Source organism: Adiantum capillus-veneris, chromosome 24 (assembly GCF_014529385.1).
Source record: "Adiantum capillus-veneris isolate H3 chromosome 24, ASM1452938v2, whole genome shotgun sequence".
Taxonomy (NCBI): Eukaryota; Viridiplantae; Streptophyta; class Polypodiopsida; order Polypodiales; family Pteridaceae; genus Adiantum; species Adiantum capillus-veneris.
The window spans coordinates 102,191,171-102,215,810 of record NC_140954.1 but is presented as its reverse complement, the minus strand read 5'-3'; the positions used below and the strand labels follow the sequence as shown (position 1 = coordinate 102,215,810).

The 24,640-nt window shown below is 47.2% G+C and overlaps 1 protein-coding gene across 10 annotated transcripts in view; it reads right to left on the bottom strand.

Moving 5' to 3' along the window:
- The window catches only part of LOC147426866 (protein HAPLESS 2-like), a 265,821-nt gene that overhangs the window by 63,734 nt on the left and 177,447 nt on the right, over nt 1-24,640 (bottom strand). For 7 of the 10 annotated variants that reach the window (XR_015186200.1, XM_086498602.1, XM_086498608.1 and 4 more), the window contains 3 exons: nt 9,245-9,322; nt 8,973-9,073; nt 7,875-7,992 (listed from right to left, as the gene is read on the bottom strand). The exons of 2 other annotated variants lie outside the window; for them this stretch is intronic. Coding sequence is in view for 7 of the 8 variants with exons in the window: in XM_086498602.1 (XP_086354728.1) it covers nt 7,875-7,992; nt 8,973-9,073; nt 9,245-9,322 (297 nt within the window). In the remaining variant the exon portion in view is untranslated. The remainder of the gene's footprint in view (nt 1-7,874; nt 7,993-8,972; nt 9,074-9,244; nt 9,323-24,640) is intronic. One more of the 10 variants, XM_086498601.1, reaches the window with a different exon arrangement.

Sequence of the window (24,640 nt, the reverse complement as noted above, 5' to 3'; positions counted from 1 at the left end):
ATGTCACAAGGATGCATTGGACAATCCTGAGACGCACATAAAGTGGCCACCTGGACAATCTCCAATAATTCAACTTGGAATGCAGACGTTGGAGCACCCAAGTTCAGTTTCTGCATAGCTGATACATTCCAACCCAGCGGATAACCCAAATGGCAAAGCACAACATGTGGGGGAACAATCTCCCCAGGGCACAATATCTTATGCCAGTCACACTCTTTCAGAGGCAATAGCTTGGATTTACAAAAGTTAACTTTGAGACCTGCTGCCAATCCAAACAAGTGAAGAGTATGCATAATTTGCTGTACATCATCATAGTTATTGCGAGGCATGAACAAAGAGTCATCCGCATAAGCCTAACCAGCAAATTGCCGTCCAGAAGGTAAAGTCAGGCCATGTAGCCTAGTAATGGAAGTCAAGGAATCCAAATACATAAACGAGGGGTGAGTAGCCATCGCATAAAGCAAAGCACTTAGAGGGCAGCCCTGCCTTACCGATCGTCCCAAAGGCCAAGATTCTGTGAGAGATCCATCCAGCAGCCCTGCAGAAGTGCTGTGTGCATACAAGAAAACCACGACACGGGCTAGCCTAAGCCCAAAGCCCAAGAGCTGCATGGTATCCGCAATATAATCCCAAAGAACAATATCAAATGCCTTTTCATTGTCGACCTGCATGACCAAGACATCCTGTCGAGTATATTTTGCATATTCCATTCCAATGATGACATTCGCGAGGTTATCAGTAATTTGACGTCGTGGAATGAAGCCGTATTGAGATTGATGCAAGCCTTCATGTAGAAAGCACTTGAGTTGGTTAGCAAGCATTTTTGCCATTAATTTATATAGCACAGGCATGAGTGTAATAGGCTGCCATTGAGAGAATTCTTCACACAATGCATGCTTAGGTATCAACTTGAGAAAACCTTCTTTCCAAGAGAAGGGCAATTCCTGCTGTTCCCAAGTTGTATTCATCATGAACAACAGAGACAACTCCAAATAATCCCAGAAAGACAAGAAAAATTCCACAGAGAGACCATCCCAACCAGGAGTTCTCCATCGACCCAAATCAAGCAAGCTGGCATACAATTCCGACTTAGTGAAAACAACTTCCAAGTCTTGAGCTTGCTGCATCGAAAGAATGGGAGTAACATGCGATAGAAACATGTGACTCGCTTGGCGAGCTTCTCTCGTGGGAGAAGAAGGGGCCTCAAAAATCTTGCCATAATGACAGTGTAGGGCTAGTGCTAGCTTTTGGAAAGTGGAGGTCCACTCCCCGGACGGTAATTTAACTCTCCGTATAGCTTGAGACTCCTTGGAGAGATGCAAATGCTAGAAGAATTGTTTAGAAGCACAACCTTTATCTACAAAAGGCTATTGACGAGCTCGAGTTTGCCATTTAGCCAATTTCCTCTCATCATTGTGCCATAACATAACGCGAGCAGAAAGCAACTCAGTCATTTGAGTGGCAGTAAGAGAAGAATGATTAGCCATTGCTACGAGCATTCTTTACCTGATTAACCTAATCCATTAATTGTGACAAATAATCCCTGCTATAATCCTGGATAACACATTGAACACGCATAACATACGGGAATTAGGCTATGTCCATATCAACATACATCTGGGAGATCAAAGGCGGGATGATATCCACAATCATAGTGCGAAAAGGCTCATGCTTGAGATAAGCATTATTGACATGCAAAAGTCTCTCCTTGGGTAGGCGGTCATTGACATCAAAAGAGCCAAAACGAAGTTTCAAGCATACGGGAAAGTGATCCGAGAGACACATAGCATAATCAATCCTCATCTCGCATACAAAATCATCATACTGTTGCATGTGACAAATGTCTCCACGTGCGGGGGAAATCAACAATTTCCACCCACACCGGGCATTTGTGACGAATAAGACTCTGGTAGTCTTTAGTGAGTGGCCACAGGAGAACATGTGTCATCTGCGAATTAAAGAAGAGGGGAGACATCTCAAGCAAAATATTTCTAGCTTCCATATCTGTGAGCAAAACTTCATAAAATCCACGCGCCCCGAAATAGACACCACGGACAGCTTGTCGCTTAAGGAGAAAATCAACCCATTGCCCGAAATCTGCGCAGTAGGCATTTTCCCTAGGAAAAACAGGATAACTGCATTCATAGCGTACTGCGTAACTGGGTCCATGAGGTCCTGTACTGGAATGCGCACCTCAAGAGCAGGCGCCTGACCATTCCATGCCTGTCGAGCCTCCTCAAAGTCCTCATACAAGCATGCTTTGATCTCGGAAGGATCAAAACTGCAGATCGAACGTCAATTGTCGATCAAATACCAGAATGAAGAACGGTTCGAACTGCAGGTGATATGAACAACAAGATATGATCAATGGAGGTAAGTATGAATGAGGCATTCCGGGTAGACTAGGAACATAAAGTCAAATGGGGCAACATAAGCTCATTTGCCTTCAGAGAGAGAGAGAGAGAGAGAGAGAGAGAGAGAGAGAGAGAGAGCCACATAAGCATAGGGTTTTCGGCTTTGTTTCTGCCCGCTGCAACTACCTCGGTAGCTCTTACTACACCGGATTCGACAAGTATGATCGTTAACCCTACAAAAACATGTATGTATGCCCCTTACTGCATCAACATTGCCAAAACAACAAATCAGAGCAGTATAAAGTCACAAAATCTGTAAACTGCATCAATATTGCGACACCAACTGTAAACCCTAACAAGTTTTGTCGCAACAGGGCGTGCAAAACCTGTTAGGGTTTACAGTTGGTGTCGCAATGCCTCACCCCCACAGACACGCGTACTGGGCAAAGGTGGCCCTCATCGGCAACGCCGGGCAGAAGGTCATGCACAGGCAGGTCGCGCAGCAGCAATTGAATCCCACACACTTTTTTGTAAATCTATTTGATTAATTTACTAGTGGGAAACCTCAAAGCGAGGAAACCCCACCAAAAGGGTAATATACAAGGGGAAGAACACAAAATTAACAAGGGGAAGAACACAAAATTACTAAGCTGTACAGAGTAGCTAGGAACATTTATAGGAAAGCCGATGTATCTCTGCAGAGATATCACCAACTTCCAAGGCAAACTGTAACGATTGCCTAAGGGAAAGCTTGAAGAGTGGGAACAGGTCTGCATGAGCACGATGAAACATGCAAGCATTACGCTCACTCCACATGGTCCGATAAGCCCAGTATCTGATCCACATAAAGAAGACTGCAAAACGCTGTAGTGTCGGTGAGAAAATACCAAATACCCAGAACCTTTTGTGAAAAACAACCCCAAGAAAGCAGAGCCGCATACAGGCCGATATGCGGGGAAGGAAGTCTCTAGTAATGCAGCAATCCCACAACAAATGATAAGTATCCTCTTTGGCAGTGGAGCAACGGATGCAAGAGGAGGAGCGACTATGACGCGCCCTAAGAAAAGTGCCAATAGGAAGCACTCCAAGCAAACAACGCCAAAGAAAGAGTCGCTCCTTCAATGGCAAGCGACTCTTCCACAAGGCAGAGAGAAGCTTCCTCCACCAAAGATCAGATTTGTGCATGTGCCAAAGGGCATTGCAATGATCAGCAAGCCAAGATAGTGGTAGCAGAGAGCATAAAATATCCCGAAAAGGCGTATCCCGAAGAGCCCAATCAGACATGCGATCACCATCAGGTAAAGGTGAAACTGGCAAAAAGTCATGCAACATACTTTGAAGTTGTCTCCAAAACTGACGATAATGCATGCCCAATCCAAAACGGCGAGCCGCGAAGGGGAACTCAAAAGTATGTCCAGCCTCATCGACGACATCCTCAACCACACGAATGCCACGGCCTGAGAGAAAATAAGCCAGGCGACGAGAGCTGTCGACCAAAGTAAGAGAAAATGCTCGGCTCCAATGGAGACTCTCCAAACGAATCGAATCACCTTCCTGCCGAGGATTCCATGAAAGATGAATCATAACCTCTTTCCAGGCAGATACTAAAGTGGAAGCAAGAGGACATCCAGGAATGTACCCTTCCATCTTGCCGAAAAACACCTCCCAGATAGATGGTTGCCAATGGCCAAAAGAGGAAGTAACAACATGCTGACCAAGGTGTGCAAACATAAGAGTCCAAGGCTGAATTTGCTGCGCAAGTGTAGGCAACAACATTGCTTTCTGAGCAAGAACATGCCTGCGCAAATCCAAAATGTTAAGGCCACCCAGACGTTTAGGAGTGCAAAGCTTTCCCATAGACATCAAGCGCAAGCCTTTTTTCTGTGCATGGGTCCGCCACAAATGGGACATAATGTCCAACATAAGAGAATCAAGGCAACGACCAGGCCAATGCATCAGTGGCAAAAAGAACTGAACATAAACCAACAGGATACTCTGAACAATTCGCAGACGAACATGCAATGGTCAAGTCGATAACTTCCAATAGTGCAATTTGACTTTCAATCGTTGCATAACCCAATCCACTTTCTAAGAATGAGTGACATTCCATCCAATTGGATAACCCAAATGCCTAGTAATCACGTTTGAAGAAATAATCTCACCTGGCCACAATAGACTGTGCCAATCACAAGAACGAAGAGGCAAAAGCTTCGATTTACAAAAGTTGACTTTAAGCCACAATGCCAAAAAGTTCCAATGCTTCCATAATCACTTCGACATTAGCCTTCTGATTACGAGGCATAAACAACGAATCATCTGCGTAAGCGTGGCCAACAAAGGTACGACCCAAAGGAAATTGCAAACCATGAAGACGCTCAATCGAGGTCAAGTGATCAAGAAAAATCAACAGCGGGTGAGTGGCTATAGCATACAACAAAGCACTAAGGGGGCAACCCTGCTTGGCCAAACAACCAAGAGGCTAGGATGCTGTTAATTCGCCTTCCAAGATTCCCGAAGACGTGTTACATGCATACAAGAAATAAACCACATTGGCAATTTTAGGACCAAACCCTCGGCACCTCATCGTGGCAGCAATGAAATCCCACTATACAGTGTCAAAGGCCTTTTCAATATCAACTTGCATAACCAGCACGTCCTGATGAGTATACTTAACATACTCCATGCCGATCATAACATTAGCCAAATTGTCCAAAATCAAACGACGTGGAATGAAACCATATTGAGCTTGATGCGGTGCACCGCCATAGAGCAGCCCTTTGCCCAGATGTTGTATGCGCATAAACACCTCCAAATTCATAAACCTGACTGTTCATCAGGCATTGAACTACCATCCAGCGGCCCTGCGGATCATTGTTACAAGAGGGCTGGCTGAAGCTCATGCCAAACCAGCATCAATAAACCTAAATAGTCTTGCAAACCAGCATATGCAATCCAATAACCAACAACACTGTCATGCTGATTGTGTTCTTGCAAAACTACTACATCTGCCCTACATGTATGTACATAGTGCCAGGATAATTGACATTTGTCAAGGTTACATAACCCACGCACATTGTATGTAATTCCATTTCGCACATTAAGAATTAACGGTACCATGATTGTCAAAAAAAGATACACCGACACTCACTTGGTTGAACTCAGTATCATTGTATCTAGATGGAGTCTTTATTTTCCTTGATGTTTTCACTGTGTGCAACCATTGTCAAGCATATAATGAGTAATTTCTAAAAGAGTAAAAGGTGCACCAGTGTTAATGATCACACATTCTTTTCCATGATATCGATTTCTTTGTCTTGAGGCTTGCCAATGTATGATGTGATAATCCTATAAAACGCGTAGTAAACAAAGTAATTTTGAGAGAATCATTTTCTCATTCATAGAAGTTTACATGTTATATGTCCAAGCTTTGTGCATTAGAAATCATATGTACATCGGCGAGAGACACAAGGATCAAATCAAGATGCCCATATGGACATCTCCATCCACCACATCCACACCAGAACCCATTTGTTGAGTGAAAACAGGAGACTTGTCCATAGGATCTGCCTGAGAGGTGGAAGCCTCGCCCAAAATCACATCCTTATAAGAATGCATCGCTTTTTCCCAAGCATCAATCAACGTGCGATTGTCATTGCAAGGAAGCTGCTTAAACGATACATTCTTGTTGGCGTTAACCAGAGGAACATAATCACGGGAGAGAGTTGGAGTACGAATTTTCACTGTCCTTTTAGGCACAGTCCATGAGCTAACATCACCTGACCCAACATTCTTGCCTTTCCCTGCATTTACATTCCCAACATCAACAGATTGCGGATTTTTGGTTTTCCCTTTGTCTACATTGGGAATCACCTTCATAGTAGAAACTCCATTCAATTTAGCTTCACCAACAGATTTGCCTACAGGGGCAGGGGCAGAAGCAGAAGCAGGAACAGGCGAAAGAGGAGGCTGTAGGATTGGTTCACGACATTCAAATTGCATGTGACCAAATCTACCACATCGCAAACACGAGTTTGCAAATTTTTCCCATTTGAGTTTAAAAGGACGCTTGCCAACCCATGGATCCCCTAAATCCACCATAATTCCATCCAGGGTATGCTTGTCCGTATCCCAAAGAATGCAAAACCTATTGGTATTCGCATCCAATTTCGGAGGGCAAATTACCTTGCCCAGCTGAGCAGCCAGCAACAGAAGAAAATGCCTCCACGTCGAGGGAAATCAACTGTTTCCACCCACACTGGACATTTGTGACGAATAAGACTTTGATAGTCCTTCGTAAGTGACCACGGTAGAACACGAGTCATCTGCGTGCCAAAAAAGAGAGGAGACATCTCCAGCAAAAGGTTTCTATCTTTAGTGTCTACCAGTAAAATCTCATAGAAACCCCGAGCACCAAAATAAATGCCTCGAAAAGCCTGGAGTTTAAGAAGGAAATCAACCCATTGTCCAACATCCTACACAATTGGCGTATTGCGCTACCGGATCCATAAGGTCTTGTACTGGAATTCGCACCTCAAGGGCAGGTGCCTGGCCATTCTAGGCTTTTCGGGCTTCTTCGAAGTCTTCATACAGACAGCTTTTGATTTCAGAAGCGCTCTCGGAAACGTTATCCATGGCTTTACGACGCTTAAAAACACACTGGAACTCTGACATGTAGCAACCGGACCACGTCCCAAACCAAAACGAAAGATTTTTTTGTATTTTTGTTTTTTATCTATTCACAAAGGCCGCAGAGATATATACATCAGCCACAGAAGATATACATCTTGTAGGATAAAAGCTTGTACAAGTGCAAACTGTGCAAATTTAAGAGCCTGTAAAATCAAACTGTTACGAACTGCCTGTACAAGTGCAAACTGTGCAAATTTAGAGCCTGTAAAATCAAACTGTTAAGAACTGCACTGACTGCACTGCCTGTAGTACGCCTGGCGCTGAGGATGCAACAGGTCACACAAGCTGACAGGGGGCGAGCCCACAATAGGGTTAAGCTGCGTAGGGGCAGACTGCTGTAGGTCACGGACGAGTAGGCCACGCAGTCTGAGGGGCGCCCAAAAGCTGAGGAACACGCAGGAATCTCTTACCCACACACACCCATGCACACACACTCACATACATCCGCTGGCGCAGGTGCAGTGGGCTGCAGCAGCGCGCAGGAATGTTCGCGACAGAGCAGGAACTTCTGACTCGCAGGAACTTTCACGCTACACTCTCTCACTCCCCGCCTCCAACACACAATCGAATCCCACACATACACCGTCTCACACACACACACCTCTCACAAACACACCAATGTCACACACACACATACACCTGCCAAGTTCTCTCCACACACACACAAAAGTGCGGAAAGAGAACCAGTTTAGCCTCAGCCTCTCTTTGTACACACGTGTGGGTTTGAATCTACACACACACACACACTTTTTTTTTTGTAAATCTATTGCACACACACACACACACACACACACACACACACACACACACACACACAGTCAGAAGACCTACACCAAGAAAAAACCCTGCCAAAAGCTCGCCAACATTGGAAACAACGATCTTGGCTACACCATCGCGAGATAGTGCTTCAAACTTTGGCGTTGTCATTGACAAGATTTTCCCTGGGCTCCTGCGAGTCAAAATGAAAAAGTTATCATGTCAAGCCATCCAAGTCACCAGGCTCTTGCTTACATGTCTTCCTTTTTTGTTTACATATTTAAATAGCACTTATATCTATAGTTATGTGTGCGCTTGTGTATACACTATGCATGTAGCTCTATACATGCGTGAGAGGTATGTGTTTATGTGCATGCTCATGCTTATTACATGTTCCGTGAGTGCCTATGGGATCTTGACTCGGTAGTTAAGGTGAAAGTGTGGGTGCTTGGATACTAGATTTCAAGTTCCATATGCATCATTTATAAAAGAAATTCACTCAAAAAGAGAAAACAATTAGAAGCAACTTGGTTAAGCATAGAAAATTTTTGTCATAAAGACCATAAAGTTTTTAAGTTTCCAGTGCAGATTTGATAGAGGATTTTCCAAACATTGTAAATAGGACCATGCTCAACACCCACGACTTGCATGAAAGCGATAAAATTGATGTGTTCTCATGGATAAGGCAATTTTAAAAGCCTTTTTGTCCTTGCCAAGGCAGTGAAAATGCCCTTCAATTGAAAAATTACTAATCTAAAGGATGATTGTCAAAGAGCTTGATTACAAAAGATGCCATTCAGGAAAATTTTCATTGGGGAAGCTTTTGATTTCCCTTACGTCTCTACAATTTCTCGTGTTTCTCTTTGAATGCGTGTATGCTGAAAATGCAGAACATGTGGTCAATAACAATATTCTGTTTTGGAAAAACAAAGATGCATCAAATAACAGTGGAAGGGCATGGTAAGGGACCATGATAAACGAGTTTGGCCACTGTGCATTCAAGGAGCTTGTTACAGGCACCTTGTTTGTAAGAAAGAAATTCACAGGTCTTAGAAAACATAATGTTTGAAATGCAAAAATGAATCAATCTTTGTTCGTTGGTAAAATTAGGTCAAACTAGATGTTTCTATAATTTTAAAATAAGACCTTTTACAAAAAAGGTTTCAGAACAACCTGTTCACCAGAAACTTCACATTATCAGCATTCAATTCAAGGGTGATAATTGACTTTGTTATCTCTTGCAATGGCAAGAGAAAACGACTGTAGGATCCTTCCTGCATCGGTACACATTATCATTCTTTCCATTATTAACGATAGTGCACTTCTCAATATGAAAGTTGGTAGAAAGGCGTTTTTTAACGATAATGTTTGATTTCCAGCACAACTAAGAAAATGCTGAATAAAATTGACTGTAATGTACTTAGCATAGCAGCTGAAATTTTTACATTTGTATAATCAAATTCTCCATATTGTGTGAGGGCAAAGCGTGGTCGCAAGCCCTTCAATAACCTTGAACTGTCCTCCTGCATGCTCAAGGAAGGTCAGCAAAAGTGATCATTTATGAAAAAGCAGAAAGGCCTAAATGCTATTTTTTAGATAAAAGCAGGGCCCCTTGAAAGTATTTTAGGAATTATTGCAAGCCATAGCAACCACCTGAAAGCCAAGCCATGAGAACCTGGTATGTAGAACTCAATACCTGAGCAACAAAGGGTACTGTGATCTGGATCTGATCCCTAAGACAAGCCCTGGAACCGTGAATGCTGAGCCAGTGATGGCTATGAAAACAATAGGACTGTTAATGTCCATCAGCTAAAACACCCCATGACTGTCAAAGCTCGTAATGCATCTGAGTGTCACAAAAGAGTTTCCACCAGAACTAACCCTTAGCCTGTGAACCAATTGGGCACGTTCCTTGTGTTGGGGTACTCACATTCTCATGAGGTGAGAGAGCAATATAAACAACTACTATGAGTTCAAAGACCAATCATCCAAATAACAGTATAGTCCATTTTAAGAAAGGCTGTTAACACATTTCCTCTCGGAAAATGTTCTTGAGTACTTTTTTTGTTCCCGAGAAAAAGATCCTTCTATTAGTTAATGGAACTGCCCATAGGGCTACAACCACCTCTACTAGAGAGGGCTACAACAATCATAAGGGGAGACTCCCAATGATAAAACAACATATGTACAATGAGGGCTAAATCAGGAGATGAGAGGAGGGGAAAGCCACACAGGTGGACGGTAGTGCCATCTGAGCACACCCCCGACCATGGTGAAGAAAGGCCCAGGGCGCCAGAGTCGAAGATACACCTCTCTACGCTCCAGCATGCGATCGGAGCTGCCTTGAAGTCTCTTGAACTGTCCCCTGAGAGTATGGATCAGCTCTAGCCAAAAATCTCGAACAGTCTCTGCTGGTGTCACGAGGCGAGCCTCAAAGATGCGGAAGCAGCGGGCCCGCCAGATGAACCAGAGTGTCAGGCCACAGACGAGCTCCCAACACACCTCTCTCTCAGTGCACCACTCCTGTGGAGTAAGCTGTGTAGCAGGGTGGAGTGTAGGTCGACCCCCCTGTATTACTATCATCTTGCTGGTGGAGGATAGCTCAAACTGTAGTGCAAGGCCCGTGAGAGTGGACCAAGAAGCTGCCCCCCAAGTGTATTGCCGTGCTATGGAGAGAGCTGGCATCAGTCGAAGGACCCGAAGCCAAACCTATTGTGCCATAGGGCAGTCCCAAAGACAGTGACGCTGACTCTCCAAAGGATGGTCACAAGCTGCACATGCTGCCGAGAGGCCACTATGTACAAGCCAGCTTCCCACTGCTGAAGCTCTATGTGTAACCAGCCACTCGAACAACGTGACTCGCCACGGCTGTCTGGCGTCCTCCAGCCTCGCCCAAAAAGCTGACAAGAACTCAACTATGAGACCCTCCTCCTGCCAATGAGGTGCTGCAGCAGGACGAGCAACTCTCCGTGCTGCCAGTATGTGACGTCCGAGTCGAACAGTGTATTGAAAGAAAGGGACACCTGGATGGTCGGCTGAGGAGAAAGGGTCCCTCCAAAACCACTCTCCAGGTCTCACTATGTAGCAGGCTACAGTGTCACTTCACAGGACAGGCAGTTGGACAGTTAGCTACAGTTGGTCTGGTTTACACTGGACGGACCCTTTGGGCTGGGAGTGACACGTGGCAGGGTACCTACGGTGGTCTAGTGGACATCGTGGCCAGGTCACCACCACCACTCAGGTTGGAGATAGACTTAGCTGGCTGGACATTTATGGGCCGTTGGTGGCTCTTATGGTTGTACATATGAGTAGTCGTTTGGGGCAGTTCTATCTTATCTTGCACGTAGACGTCTAGGTCGAGTCTTACACAGAGCACTGCTTCACCATCCATGCACATCTGAGCCTCGACACCCCATTTGTACCTGTGAGTCCTGGGCTGGAGCTGAGTGTGCTGCCAAGCCAGAGTCTGTACATGGTTCTTTGAGCTAGCCGAGTCCATATGTTCTTGTCTACTGCTGTGTCTCTGTTGTTATCCATTGTTTCTGTGTTTCATTCTGTTTGAGAGAGTTTCCATTTGTTTGAGTGAGATTGTCACGCACATTGCACTGAGGGGCACCCACACTGTAGAGAGCATGACACATTATCTGCGCTACAGGTGCTCTCATTTTGGCAACCACGATGGGATCTCAACTGAAGTCTCACTCTGTTGAGTAGCTGGTTTTCCGTGCAGCCTGTTGGTCTGGTCCAGTTTCACCCTTGACAACTTAATCTAGCTGGTCTAGTCTCTCGCCTGGTTGGTCTAGTCCCCTCTCGCCTGGTCCAACTGGTCTTGTCCTCTCTCGCCCTGGTCCAACTTGTCCTCGACCCTGGTTTAGTCCTCCTTGTCCCTGGTCTCGTCCGAGGTGCAAATCTTGAAGCTAGTTAGGTTTATCTAGCTTCGCATACCTTCGCCAACCTTGCCTTGCACTGTTCTCCTCTCTCCTAGTCCAACTGGTCTAGTCCCCTCTCGCCTGGTCCAACTGGTCTTGTCCTCTCTCGCCCTGGTCCAACCTGTCCTCGACCCTGGTTTAGTCCTCCTCGTCCCTAGTCCAGCCGGGTCTAGTCACTCACCTGGTCTGGTCTGGTCTGGTCTGGTCTGGTGGAGTCTAGACCTGTCACAAGTTTTTTGCCCAAACTTGGTTGGACTGGTGGTCACTGCATGACACATACAAGGAGGTCAGTTGAGCGTCAAAGCCCACTACTGAGCCCTCTGAAGTACTATCACAGAAGACGACCTTGACACCTTGTAGAAATTCTTCAACCTCATCACCTATACCTCCACATATCACATCACCCATTCCTTCATCAAGTTCCCCATCTTCCCGATCACCTTCTCCAGAAAAGCTCTCACCCATTCCGTCGCCATCAGGTTCCCCATCTTCGCGATCACCTTCTCCAGAAAAGCTCTCTCCTATTCTGCTACAGCAAGCTATTGTGCAACAGACTCAGCAAGGAATCATGGAGCCACTAGCTAGTGTTTTGGCCAAAGTGAACATCAAGTTCCCTACCTTCAAAGGGCTTTCTTCAGAAGATGCTGACGACCATGCAAGAAGATTTGTATCTCTGTAGGGGACGTGGGCTGAACAGAGAAGATGCTTACTTGGTACTATTTCCATCCACCCTGGATGGCCTAGCAGATAAATGGTACAGCCAATTTGCAGAGAACCATTTTGCAACTTGGGCAGCCTTAAGACAGCAGTTCTGTGCAGCTTTCAGGCCGAGTGACTACCAGGAGAAGGTGTTGGATGAGTTGGCCAACATGGTGCTCAAGCCGGAGGAGACTTTTGCGGAGCTTATGACTAAAACTAAGTCACTGGTGGCCAAGCTTCCCCAACAACCCGGTGAATTCATGGTTAAAAAGTGGGTGGAGAAGGTGCTTCCCAAAACTTCTCAGCAAAAACTCCGAGAGAGTCTCCGACCCGATGCCACTCTCGACGAGTTCATCGCAGCTGCTACTAGAATAGAGGGGGCTAGGAAGCTCTTCAACAACTCTCCTCAAATAGATACTCCCTTTGTGTTCTCGGAAGATAGTCCTACTGATCCTTTAACTTCTTTATGCAGGGAACTAGAAGCCCTAAAGCTACAACGAGCTCTTCAAGAGGAGAGGTCCTTCTCTCTTAGACAAGAGAAGCCTACACATAATGAGGCATTGGAACAGATTAAGCGCGAGTTAGAAGAGCTCAAGTGTCAGCAAGAGACTAAGGCTATGGTTTGGTGTAGCTCATGCCACTCTCCATGGCACCCCCCACAGGAATGCCCCCTTCGGGTTTACTGCCACTTCTGTGAAAAATCTGGACATGAGGATAAGGATTGTTACTACCTCAAGGGATTGCGACAAATACAACAAAATCTTGGTCCTTCTGTCCAACAAGGGCTAGCACCTGCATCCAACATGGTCTCACCCTACGGCCATCAAAACCAGTTGCCTCCTCTGCTGACAACACCCCCTATGCACAACAACTTTGCACCCCACAGCTTTTATCATGCTTGTACTCCCTCAGTTCCCCAAAGTTTCTACACCTCAGCCTCCAACTCCATGCAGCAACCACCTCGTCCCCCGTTTCGTCCTTCCAATCGGCCCATACTCTGCTACAGATGCGGAGAATATGGGCATTATCAGAGCAAGTGTCCTTTACCCGAGGGGTCCCCTCCTCGTCGTCATTGCCCTGATTCGAAGGATCACTACAGTAATGATTGTCCCAAGCAAAGGGCATCCACGTCTTCAGGCTCGACTCAAAACCAGCCCGAATTCACCTTTCCGAAGATAAATTTGATTACTGTGAACACCGTGCCTCAACCTTCACCTGCTACTCATGTGGTTAAGCCTCTGCAAGTGGATGAGCCTGCTGGTGTCCTTACTCGGGCACAAAGAGCAGCTCTTGGTCTCAGTCTACCCACAGGTCCACCTCGCCAGTCTCCACTTCCTCAATCTGGTCTACCTGACCCAAAGGACAAGTCCTTCCCAATTGCTCAGAGCAAACCAACTTCCTTGTTATCTGACATTGATGGAGCCTTCTTAGAAGCAGTGGCTGACTTGGAACAGATTAAGGTCCCAAAAGGAGCCCAACTCGAAGGCGCCAAGCCCACAGCAGAAGCCATCTTGAAAAATACTTTTCAGCAGGTGTCACTATACGACATGCTAAAGCTTGACGCAACACTTAGAAGTGACACCTTGTCAGTCATTCAGTCTCTGTACCCGGGGGCTGGGCCTAGTGGCGGGCACCTCCCTGTACAACCCTCAGAGTCTTACTTGATTTCCTATCCAACTGCTCCTCTCACCGATTATAAAAGTCCTCGTCTCACTGTATCTATTTTTGGACAACAGCTATCCGGCGTCATCGTTGATGGGGGATCTGGAATCAATTTGATGCCCGAATTCACTATGAGGGCCTTAGGTCTACAGCCTACCCGACCTGCTCCTTTCACTGTTACATTGGCTGATCAAAGGACAATCTACCCAGTGGGCATAGTCGACAAGGTGCCTCTGAAGGTACAAGATTTCACTTTTGACTTGGATTTTGTGGTAGTTCATCTTCCCCAGGTAGAGGGAGGTTATCCCTTGCTGATTGGTAGGCCATGGTTGCGACATATGAAAGCACTTCATGACTGGGGAAACGACGCCATGTGGATACATACCCCTGGCTCTCCAATGCAACAAATTCGTCTCGAAGGTGGCATGGATCCAGTCGTTCAGCATAGCTCTTTGTCAGTAGAGTCCAACCCTGACTTGGAGCAGCCGGTCCCTCCTGATGGGTCCGATGAAGACTTACTGTAGTGGTTAGAAGCTACATCTTCGATGCCATGCTATGTAGTCTCTCTTCAACCCTTGACAACAGATTCACCCTCTTCCCCTGATCCTACACTTGAAGCCAATAATCCTAGTCAGCCAAGTGAGCCAGAACCATGTGGGCCAGTCTCTGATGACCATCCTTCAGAGGGTCCATTGATTGAAACCATCGGCCTGGGTGAGCCTATAACCCACCATAGAAGGGGGAAAAAGTCTCCCTTGCAAGAGTTGGCCAACATCCCACCTCCCTCCTTAACCTCCATTCCATCTGAATCTCCACCCATGCCGGAGTACTTTGAGGTATCTGAGGATTTACCATTCGCAGAGCTTCCATCAGGATGGTTGCAGGAAGAGTATGCTGATTTCAACATTGATCAAACGCCAGCTCATAATGTCCAGAAGCTCACAGAGGCGGCACGGTCTTCTATCCCTGACACAGCCTCGCCCACTGCACTGCCTGACCCAGTCAGAGAGGTCAACCTAGGCGGCCCTGACAACCGTCAGCCCATCTTGTTAGCTGCTTGGTTATGGGATCATCCCGCTATACTCGACTAGGTAATCTCTTTCATGCACTCTTTCAAGGATGTGTTTGCCTGGTCTTACCACGATTTGGAGGGAATTCCAGCAGAGCTAGGAGTCCACACAATTCCTCTGGTTGAGGGGGCTAAGCCAGTCAGAGGAAGGGCTTACAAACTGAATCCCAAATATGCAGAAGCAATCAAAATCGAGTTGGAGAAAATGCAAGAAGCAGGTATTATTGTACCAGTAGAGCACTCAGAATGGTTGTCCCCTATGGTTATTGCCCCAAAGAAGCAGTCCAACAAAATTTGAGTTTGCGTCGACTACCGGGCTCTGAATAAGGTCACAATACCGGATGGATTTCCAACCCCTTTCATTGAGAGAGTCCTCGAAGATGTCGCTGGCCATGTACTATATAGTTTTATGGACGGGTTCAGTGGCTACAATCAGTTAGGAATACATCCCGACGACCAAATCAAAACAGCTTTTGTGACTCCCTGGGGTATTTTCATCTACACTAGAATGTCTTTTGGGCTTAAAAATGCACCGCCTTCTTTCAATCGCATAGTATATCTCATCTTTTGTCCCCTGCTTACTGATCACCTTCGCATATTCATGGATGACTTTTCCACCTTCTCGGGTGCTCAATGTTCGACCCCAGTAGAAAATCTAAAGGAGCATCTTGCTCAGCTCTCTGCAGTCTTCCTCAGGTGCAGAGAGGCAAGTTTAAATCTCAATCCGAACGAATGTCATTTTTTGGTCACAAAGGGCACACTGTTGGGCCATGTGGTGTCTGCTCAAGGTTTGGCACCTGACCCAGAGAAGATAGTGGCCATCTTGAAGTTACCTCCTCCCATAAATCCCAAAGGTGTTCAGAGCTTTGTGGGCCACACCAGCTATCATCGCAGGTTTATACGTATGTATGCACAGGTGGCTCAACCATTGACCTGGCTCACCAGTGCTGCTGTTCCCTTCCAATGGTCAACACCTGAGGCCGAAGCATTTGCATACCTCAAAAAACGCCTCACTGAAGCGCCTATTCTAGTTGCCCCGGATTGGGCCCTACCTTTTCATGTGCATACAGATGCCAGTCTGCTGGCTGTGGGTGCTGTGCTGACTCAGTCTAGCAAAGAGTTCAACTTGGATCGCCTTGTACATTATGCAAGTCGCCTGCTCACCAAAGCAGAGCGCAACTATAGCACCACAGAGAGGGAAGGGTTGGCTATAGTGTATGCTCTACACAAATTTCGTCACTATTTGCTAGGGGTCCACTTCACAATTATTACTGATCACCATGCCTTGCGCTATCTACTTAATAAGCCACAGGTTGCAGGTCGAGTATGGCGATGGCTCCTCCTATTCCAAGAGTTTGGTTTTGAAGTGGTACTCCGTCCTGGTAAGCATCATGTAATGGCCGACCACCTCTCTCGCATTCACACAGGTGAAGAAGCTACCGGGATTGCGGATGACTTTCCAGATAGCAGTCTTTTTAAAATCGATACAACACCGGAATGGTACGGCGAGGTCCTACATTTTCTATCTACTGGGCTGTACCCAGAGAAGGCATCCCCACTGCAAAAGAGGAGATTGCTGTTGAAGTCCAGGCCTTTCACTCTGATTGGGGGCCAGCTCTACAAATCGGGACCAGATGGTGTTCTGAAGCGTTGTGTCTCGCCTCATGAGGTGGAGCATATTTTGGAGGATGCCCACAATGGTCCCATTGGTGGCCATTACCCTGGTCACATCACTGCCCAGAAGATTCTACAGAGTGGTCTATGGTGGCCCTACGTTTTTAAGGATGCAATAGCATATTCTAAGGTTTGTGGTGTGTGCCAGCGCTGTGGGCCGAAGCCTAGTAAGCAATCCAACCGTCCTTTGCAGGTTTCGATGGCGTGGCTACCTTTTGAGAGATGGGGCTTGGACTTTGTAGGTCCAATATATCCCCCGGCTCAACCAGGTAATCGCAAATATCTGTTAGTGGCTAAAGACTATGCAACAAAGTGGGCAGAGGTACTGGCGACAGTAGATTGCACTGGCAATACAGTAGCCAAATTTTTATATAAAAATATTTTATGCAGATTTGGATGTCCCTTAGAGATCACCAGTGATAGGGGCAGTCATTTTGTGAATGACATGATCTCAAATTTGCTGGCCAATTACAAGATTTTTCATCGCAAGTCGTGCTCTTATTACCCTAGAGCCAATGGGCAGGCCGAGAGCACCAACAAGGTTCTGATCGCCCTACTGAGGAAAGCATGTCATCTCCATCCAGCATCGTGGGCTCAGGCTGTGCACGGCACTCTTTGGGCATACCACACATCTTTCAAAGCAACAACGAATCAAACGCCTTTTCAACTCGCTTTCGGTTTGGAAGCCATAGCTCCATTTGAGTTCAACTCCGGATCCCCTAGGGTGGGCAGTCTGCGTGCAAGTTGGGGCATGGAATCTGCTTCTACATCCCGTCTCACCTTATTGGATGAAAGTCGCCGTTTAGCTTCACATGCTCTGCAAGCGGAGCAACTTCGTCGCAAAGCGTGGCATGATCGCCACCTCAGAAAGACGAAAATAACGCAAGGCACACTAGTGCTGCTCTATCAGGTAAAATATTTGAAAAAAGCAAAGAAGCTGGTTCCAACTTGGCAAGGGCCCTTCAGAGTACAGGAGATTTTACCACAGGGGGCTATCCAGTTAGTCACTTTGTGTCACCAGCGTGTGACTACTATCTATCCTTTTTGTTGATTTCTTTCTTATTATCTATTTACTTTCACTTTTTGGAAACACCCCTCGGGAAATCTAACTGCCCTGCATTGCATAGATAGTGTGGAACTGTCCAGAGGGAGTCCAGGCCTGAGGGCAAGAGAGCACTAAGGTTGGACAAGGACTATGGTTAGCCAAGTGGGGTCATTGACTAGCCAAAGTGGAATCCTTTGCTACAGAGGCTACATTTCAGTTCTGGATGTGGCCGCAGTGTACAAAGAGGGTCGGATGACCTAGAAAGATACAATGGCAGCATCTCCTAAAATTTAGGGAACTGCTATTTTGGGACCTGAAAATGTGTTGGCGTCATTACCTCCGGAATGACAAAGGGAACATTTTCTTACTCTGCCGTGAAGTCAACTGGGCAACCGGTTGGGATATTTTTAGGCGGCAACCCCGAAACGGGAAAATGCTTGTAAATGTGCCAAGTGGCACATTCTGGTGCACTTGCCTCATGCAACAAGAAGTGGCGCTGAATTTGAAGAGGGGAGAGCCTCATTTTCAGTTTTGTCACAGGTTAAGAGCTATGGAGTGCTTGCTTTCCCTCTTATGCACAGTGCGGTGCCAGGAGTGATGCCCTGCACGCTACGCACTGCCCTCTCTCTCCCCTTTGGCAGTATGTTATGCCCCTCTAGTGGGCTCTTCATTTGACCAATGTACAGTTGTGTGGGTTCATGCGCGATTGCCGAGGCAAGAGCCTCTTGCACAGGTACTGGATTAGCTAGCGGCTAATCCCCTCGCAGGTACAGGTGAATTCGGAGAGGTTTCACGCCAGAAATCTCGTCCGATTCAAAGGGCAAGTAGCCCTACAGGTGCGGGAGCTTGAGGACTTGCTACGGATGCGACCGGCACGCGAAACGGAGCCCGAAACAGTGAATTACAGCCTGCTGTGTATTTTTGCAAGTTTAGGGTTTTGGCCCTAAACGGACCCTAATACCCCCAGGAGGTTCGGGGACGCAAGGGGACCGCTGTACAGGTGATCTGGCGCATTTTCGGGGCTGAAAACAGAGAATTCAGCGTGCTGCAGATTCTCGCCAGGTTTTGCGAAGTGCCAGTATGCGTCGGGAAAGTCAGTCAATGCGTGGGAATACTGACTGTGAAGTGTCCTAGTACAGTTATGCTACCGAAATCGGGCTGGAACAGTGGAAATTCAGCCGAGTTTGTGCGGGGCAGCTTGTAGGGATTCACAACGTTTATTCCCTCTTTTGAAGAATAAAGAAATACCGAAAGGGGCGCCTAAATTAGGGGCCAATCTGGTGTTCGTCTACTCATGCAGGTGCAATCTAGCAGCCTGTATCCCTCTCCCCTTTGTTGTGTCTTGAAAGTACAGGTAAAATAGACGACTAATAATGGGTGAAAGCTAAATCAAGGTTTAAAGTAAAGTCTCGCCCTTTTTGGATTGAACAGGCCGGTTTCACTTTGGATGGCGTTCCTTTCCCACTAGTAAATGGCTCCATAATCAAGTGCTATCACTACTCTGAGTAAACTGAGTAAAGGGTCTGCAACTATTCCAGGTTCTATGTCCCATCTCTCTCCTCCCCAATATCTTTCTATCAGAACAGATGTTCTGTTACTGTCTAGGTTTTTGCTGTCTGTAAGTTTCCGCCTTTCCTCTAAGATATCTTTTCTCCACTAAGTCCTCGCCTTTCCTCTAAGATATCTTTTCTCCACTAAGTCCTGGTAATTGGGTATTATCGAGAACTTCTACAGTTCAGTCACTCCTCTAATTGTTTCTATTCTCAGTGTTATTTGCGATTAAGTATTAAGGTCCTTCCAGTTAAGCTTTCAGTCAAGCTTCTCGTCGGAGTGGGTTTGTTCAGTTTGAAAAGTGGAATCTGCTTGGGGACTCTGCTTAGATGGCGATTTTTACAGTGAACAAGGTGTAGTCAAGGATTCGATGAGACTCCCAATGCAATACTGTCTATGGGAAGAATATCAAAGACCTATTGATTCCAATAGCAGCAAAAACCTTTGGTGCCATTAAAATTTCAATTTTGCTGCAGGAACCTTAATCTACTAATACCCTTCTTATCTGGAGTCAAAATTGCTCTCTCCTTGTATATCCTTAAGAGTCAAAATTGCCCTCTCTTTGTATCTGCTCGAACTTTGTACCTACTCAAAAATTATCCTCTCGTTGTATCTACTAACACTTTGTACCTTCTCTTCGCATCTGTTAACATGTTAACACTTTGTACCTGCTCACGCTCCTAAGCCATTAACCGACCATAGTCTCCCAACCCCTCGCCCTACCTAAACCTTGCTGCTCGCCCCTACCTCACTTAAACCCCCTCTCACCCCTTACCCTCTCCCACACCCCCCCTCGCCCCCTACCCTCTCCCACACCCCCTCTCGCCCCTATCCTCTCCCACACCCCCTCTCGTCCCTATCCTCCCCTCGCCCCCTACCCTCTCCCAGCACCCCCTCTCGCCCCTATCCTCCCCTCTCGCCCCTACCCTCTCCCACACCCCCTCTCGCCCCCTACCCTCTCCCAGCACCCACTCTCGCCCCTATCCTCCCTTCTTGCCCCTACCCTACCCTCTCTCAGCACCCTCTCGCCCTACCCTCTAAAAGTTCACATTCGCCCCTACCCTCTACCCCTGCACTACTCTGGTTCGAATTTACCCCTATCCTAAATTACTCGCCCCAGCCTAAATCGTTTTGCAGAAAAAATCCAACTTGGTCTGCGTCTGACATCTGACTGCTTTCCCATCACTTGCCTACTCAATGCTTTTCCATCACTTGGCTACTCAGCGGCTCTGTTTGTCATCCTTTTTGGCTCTGTTTGTCATCCGAACTCACCATGGCAGGGGGTAGCAAGCAACAACAAGAAGGAAGTAGCAAGAAAAAGGTAGAGTTGAAGAGGAGGAAAGCTCTGGTTGAAGAATCAGAGAGTGAAGCAGATGAAGCATCTGCAAGCAGCAGCAGCCATGACATAGATAACTTTACCTCCAGTGACCCAAGTGATGAGAGCTACAAAGCAGACTCAGCAGCATCTGATGATTCAGATGTAAATTCCGAGTCAGGTGCCTCCAGTGATCTGGAGGAACATTCAAAGGTGGCTCAGAAAAAAGAAAAGCAGCAAATCATCACTCATGAAATCAAGAGGCCTGCTTCTTCAAAAAAATCGCACAGCATTCTCATTACATTTTCATATGCAACAACCTCGACCATCTCTCAGTGAGGTGCTTTCGACTGCTCAGCTACGGACTCTGGGCCTCACAGCATTGGTTGATGCAAATTTACCTGATACTGTTCCAGCAGAACTGATACATCAACTGTTGAAAAACTTTCCAAAGGTCCGGGGCCACAAGCTAACAGCTACAAGGCTTGGCCATGCCATGGGTATGACCAACTTTCCAGCTGTGAAGTCTACTACTCGCACTTTCTCTTTGTTGTCCAAGGATGAGACAATTCAAGCATGTCAAGAGCTATTGAGCTCGGATCACCCAAATTATGAGCGAAACAGACGGCTTCTCGCAACAAGGTACAAACAGATATTCTCACTACATTCTCCCACTGCGACGGGCTATACTGTTTAATCCACACTATCCCATGTGGATTCCACCAAATTCTCTTCAGCTCTTTGCAGTCTAGGGCTAAAAGATTTCGGACCCAAGTGCAATCTGTGCAGTTAATTTTTAGATGTTTTGCAGCACCTCTCTTGGCATGGATCATAAACATACCTGTTAACATAAATGAAGTGGATGAGGAACACGGAACCTCGAAAGGGAAAAGGAAAACCGTGAGCATGCAGGTTGACCCCACAGTCACCAAGAAAAAGAAGATCAAGGCGAAAGTGGTGAAGGATACAGTGAAGTCTCTACTCTCCTTGCCAGTTTATGAGAGCCAGCAGACTAGGGTACATCTTCAACGTCATACGTCTACTTCTACACCTGGTTCTGCTGTGCCGACACCAGTGTCTACTGCCGGTCCTTAGAACAGGATGGTCACTTCACCCATACAGGATCCTCTTCCTTCTTCTCCCATCTTCACTCATACACCGGTCAACATATCACTCGCTCCACCTACAACAACAATCTCCGAGGCACCTACTACACCAAGTATCCCTACTTCTAGCTCGCCGGTTGTGCCACCAACTGCACCTACTTCTAGCTCGCCGACAGTGCCGCATGTGCGCCCTCAAGCGTCACATCCATCTGAGGGATCTTCAGGTAGGACCGACTCCACTTCTCTGTTTCAGCTTTCAGAGAAGTTGCTTCAGGACTCCAGAGCTGCTATTGCCACCATCGAGCTAGGCGCGGAGCAGCTAGCTGCAACCCACCAGCATCACTCCGCTACATACGCAGCTATGGAGGCATCCCTGCGAGTTGCCGAGAGTGCCATCGCAGATCGAGATGCAACGATTTTTGCACTACAGCAGGCATTGAAGATAAAGTCGAGGATTATTGATGACCTAAAAGCACAGGTGCACGGATTTCAAGAAATGCTTATGTATGATAACGGGCCTACCCAGGCTCCTGTGGTATATGGGTGGACTGGGCCAGGGATACAGGTCCAGAATCCAGCAGGCTTTGCAGCGCCAGCAGGTCCCTCTCAGCCCTCTCAGCAGTTCATGGGACACTACCCAGCAGGTCCCTCTCAGCCCTCTCAGCAGTTCATGGGACACTACCCACAGCCCCAGTTCCAGTACTTCACTCAAGGGTCTCAGGTCCAGATGCCACACATGCAGAGCCAGAGTGTTCCTTCTGTGACGGTGTTGCTGGTGCACACCGCCATGGTTGCGTTACTAGGCGTCCAGAGTTCACTTTAGGGCAGGTGCTCCCATCCGCTGTGCAACAGATGGCTGCTACAACCACAGGAAACCAGGTTACGCAAAGCACAGTACAGCAACCGCATAGTTACACTATCGATCTGATGGCTCCTCCCGATCCGGATACTTCTGGAGCAGCAGTGACGACGACACTTTCCCTTGGGTGACAGGACTGTGCTCTTACCCCACCTTTCATTGTACATATAGTTACTTTTGCAGTTTCATTCAGTTTTGGCTCATCGAGACGGTGACCAGTCTTGTGGCGGGCAACCTGTAGCAGGCTACAGTGTCACTTCACAGGACAGGCAGTTGGACAGTTAGCTACAGTTGGTCTGGTTCACACTGGACGGACCCTTTGGGCTGGGAGTGACACGTGGCAGAGTACCTACGGTGGTCTAGTGGACATCGTGGCCAGGTCACCACCACCACTCAGGTTGGAGTTAGACTTAGCTGGCTGGACATTTATGGGCCGTTGGTGGCTCTTATGGTTGTACATATGAGTAGTCGTTTGGGGCAGTTCTATCTTATCTTGCACGTAGACGTCTAGGTCGAGTCTTACACAGAGCACTGCTTCACCATCCATGCACATCTGAGCCTCGACACCCCATTTGTACCTGTGAGTCCTGGGCTGGAGCTGAGTGTGCTGCCAAGCTAGAGTCTGTACATGGTTCTTTGAGCTAGCCGAGTCCATATGTTCTGGTCTACTGCTGTGTCTCTGTTGTTATCCATTGTTTCTGTGTTTCATTCTGTTTGAGAGAGTTTCCATTTGTTTGAGTGAGATTGTCACGCACATTGCACTGAGGGGCACCCACACTGTAGAGAGCATGACAAATTATCCGTGCTACACACTGCACTCGTGCCAGTGAACAGCACTCCCAAGCCCACAGCCTCCACTGGCCTGTCCCAAGAGCTGCTGGGTCAGGATCTATGACACACATCCTCCCACAGATGCCCACAGCTTGGATCCTCTGGAAATAACACTCTGCAACCTGTGGGGCCTCTATTGAGACTCTATGTAATCGACCCTCGCCCTATAGCTCAAAAAACATGGAGGGTACAATCTCTAAGCAAGCCCGAACTGCGATGAGGACCTCTAGTCATGTGAAGGCCCCCATCCATCTAGGTGCTGCTGATTCGAGAGGTGTAATCCACTCAGCTGGTAGTGCCTCTGTGATGTCCTGACACACGCTCTGCACCAGTCTCATGCCCTGTAGCTGGATGCTCTGGAGCTCCTCTGACAAACTTGAGAACTGTAGCCAGTCACCTAAAGTCCGTGCTGGACCTCTGCCATGGGACCCCAAGAAACATGAGGCCTACTACCAACCAAGTGGCCTCTTTGAGTGCTGACCATGGGGTTCCAAACAAGGGGTTGTGTCAAGCGCTCCTCCGTGCAAGTGGGCTGGTGCTGCTCCAAGCCTCTCTGCAGCTGCTCCCAGGAGCCAAGCAAGCTCACAGCAAAACGATCCTCCAGTCTCTTGCTCAGGCCAACTCTGCACATCTCTGTAAAAATCCATTTGATGGAAGGTCTCCAAGGGCCTCTTGCCAGAGGCACTCTAGCTCTAAGCCGCTGAAGCAAAAACTCCTTCCAGGGCTCCGCCCCTGGAAGCAGTCCTTTGACGAAAAACTTCCCAAGAAAGGCGTTGCTTTGATGTGCAGGGTCTATGATCCCCAACCCCCCCGAGAACAAGGTAGAGTGATGATCAGCCATGCCACTTTGGCCCGAGCTCTTTGAGTGTTGTGCCCTGACCAAAGGAAGTTCCGGATCAGCCTCTCTACCTGGCTGATGCAGGAGCTCGAAAAGATCCAACAAGATGTAATGTACCACATAGTAGCCAACAACACCTGGTTGGCCACTACAACTCTGCCTGCCAAAGAAAGTCGTGCCGAGCTCCACTGTAACAACTTCCACCTGATGGACAGGAGGAGGGGAGCAATATGCTGCTTAGGAGACAAGTCCAAGCCAACCTG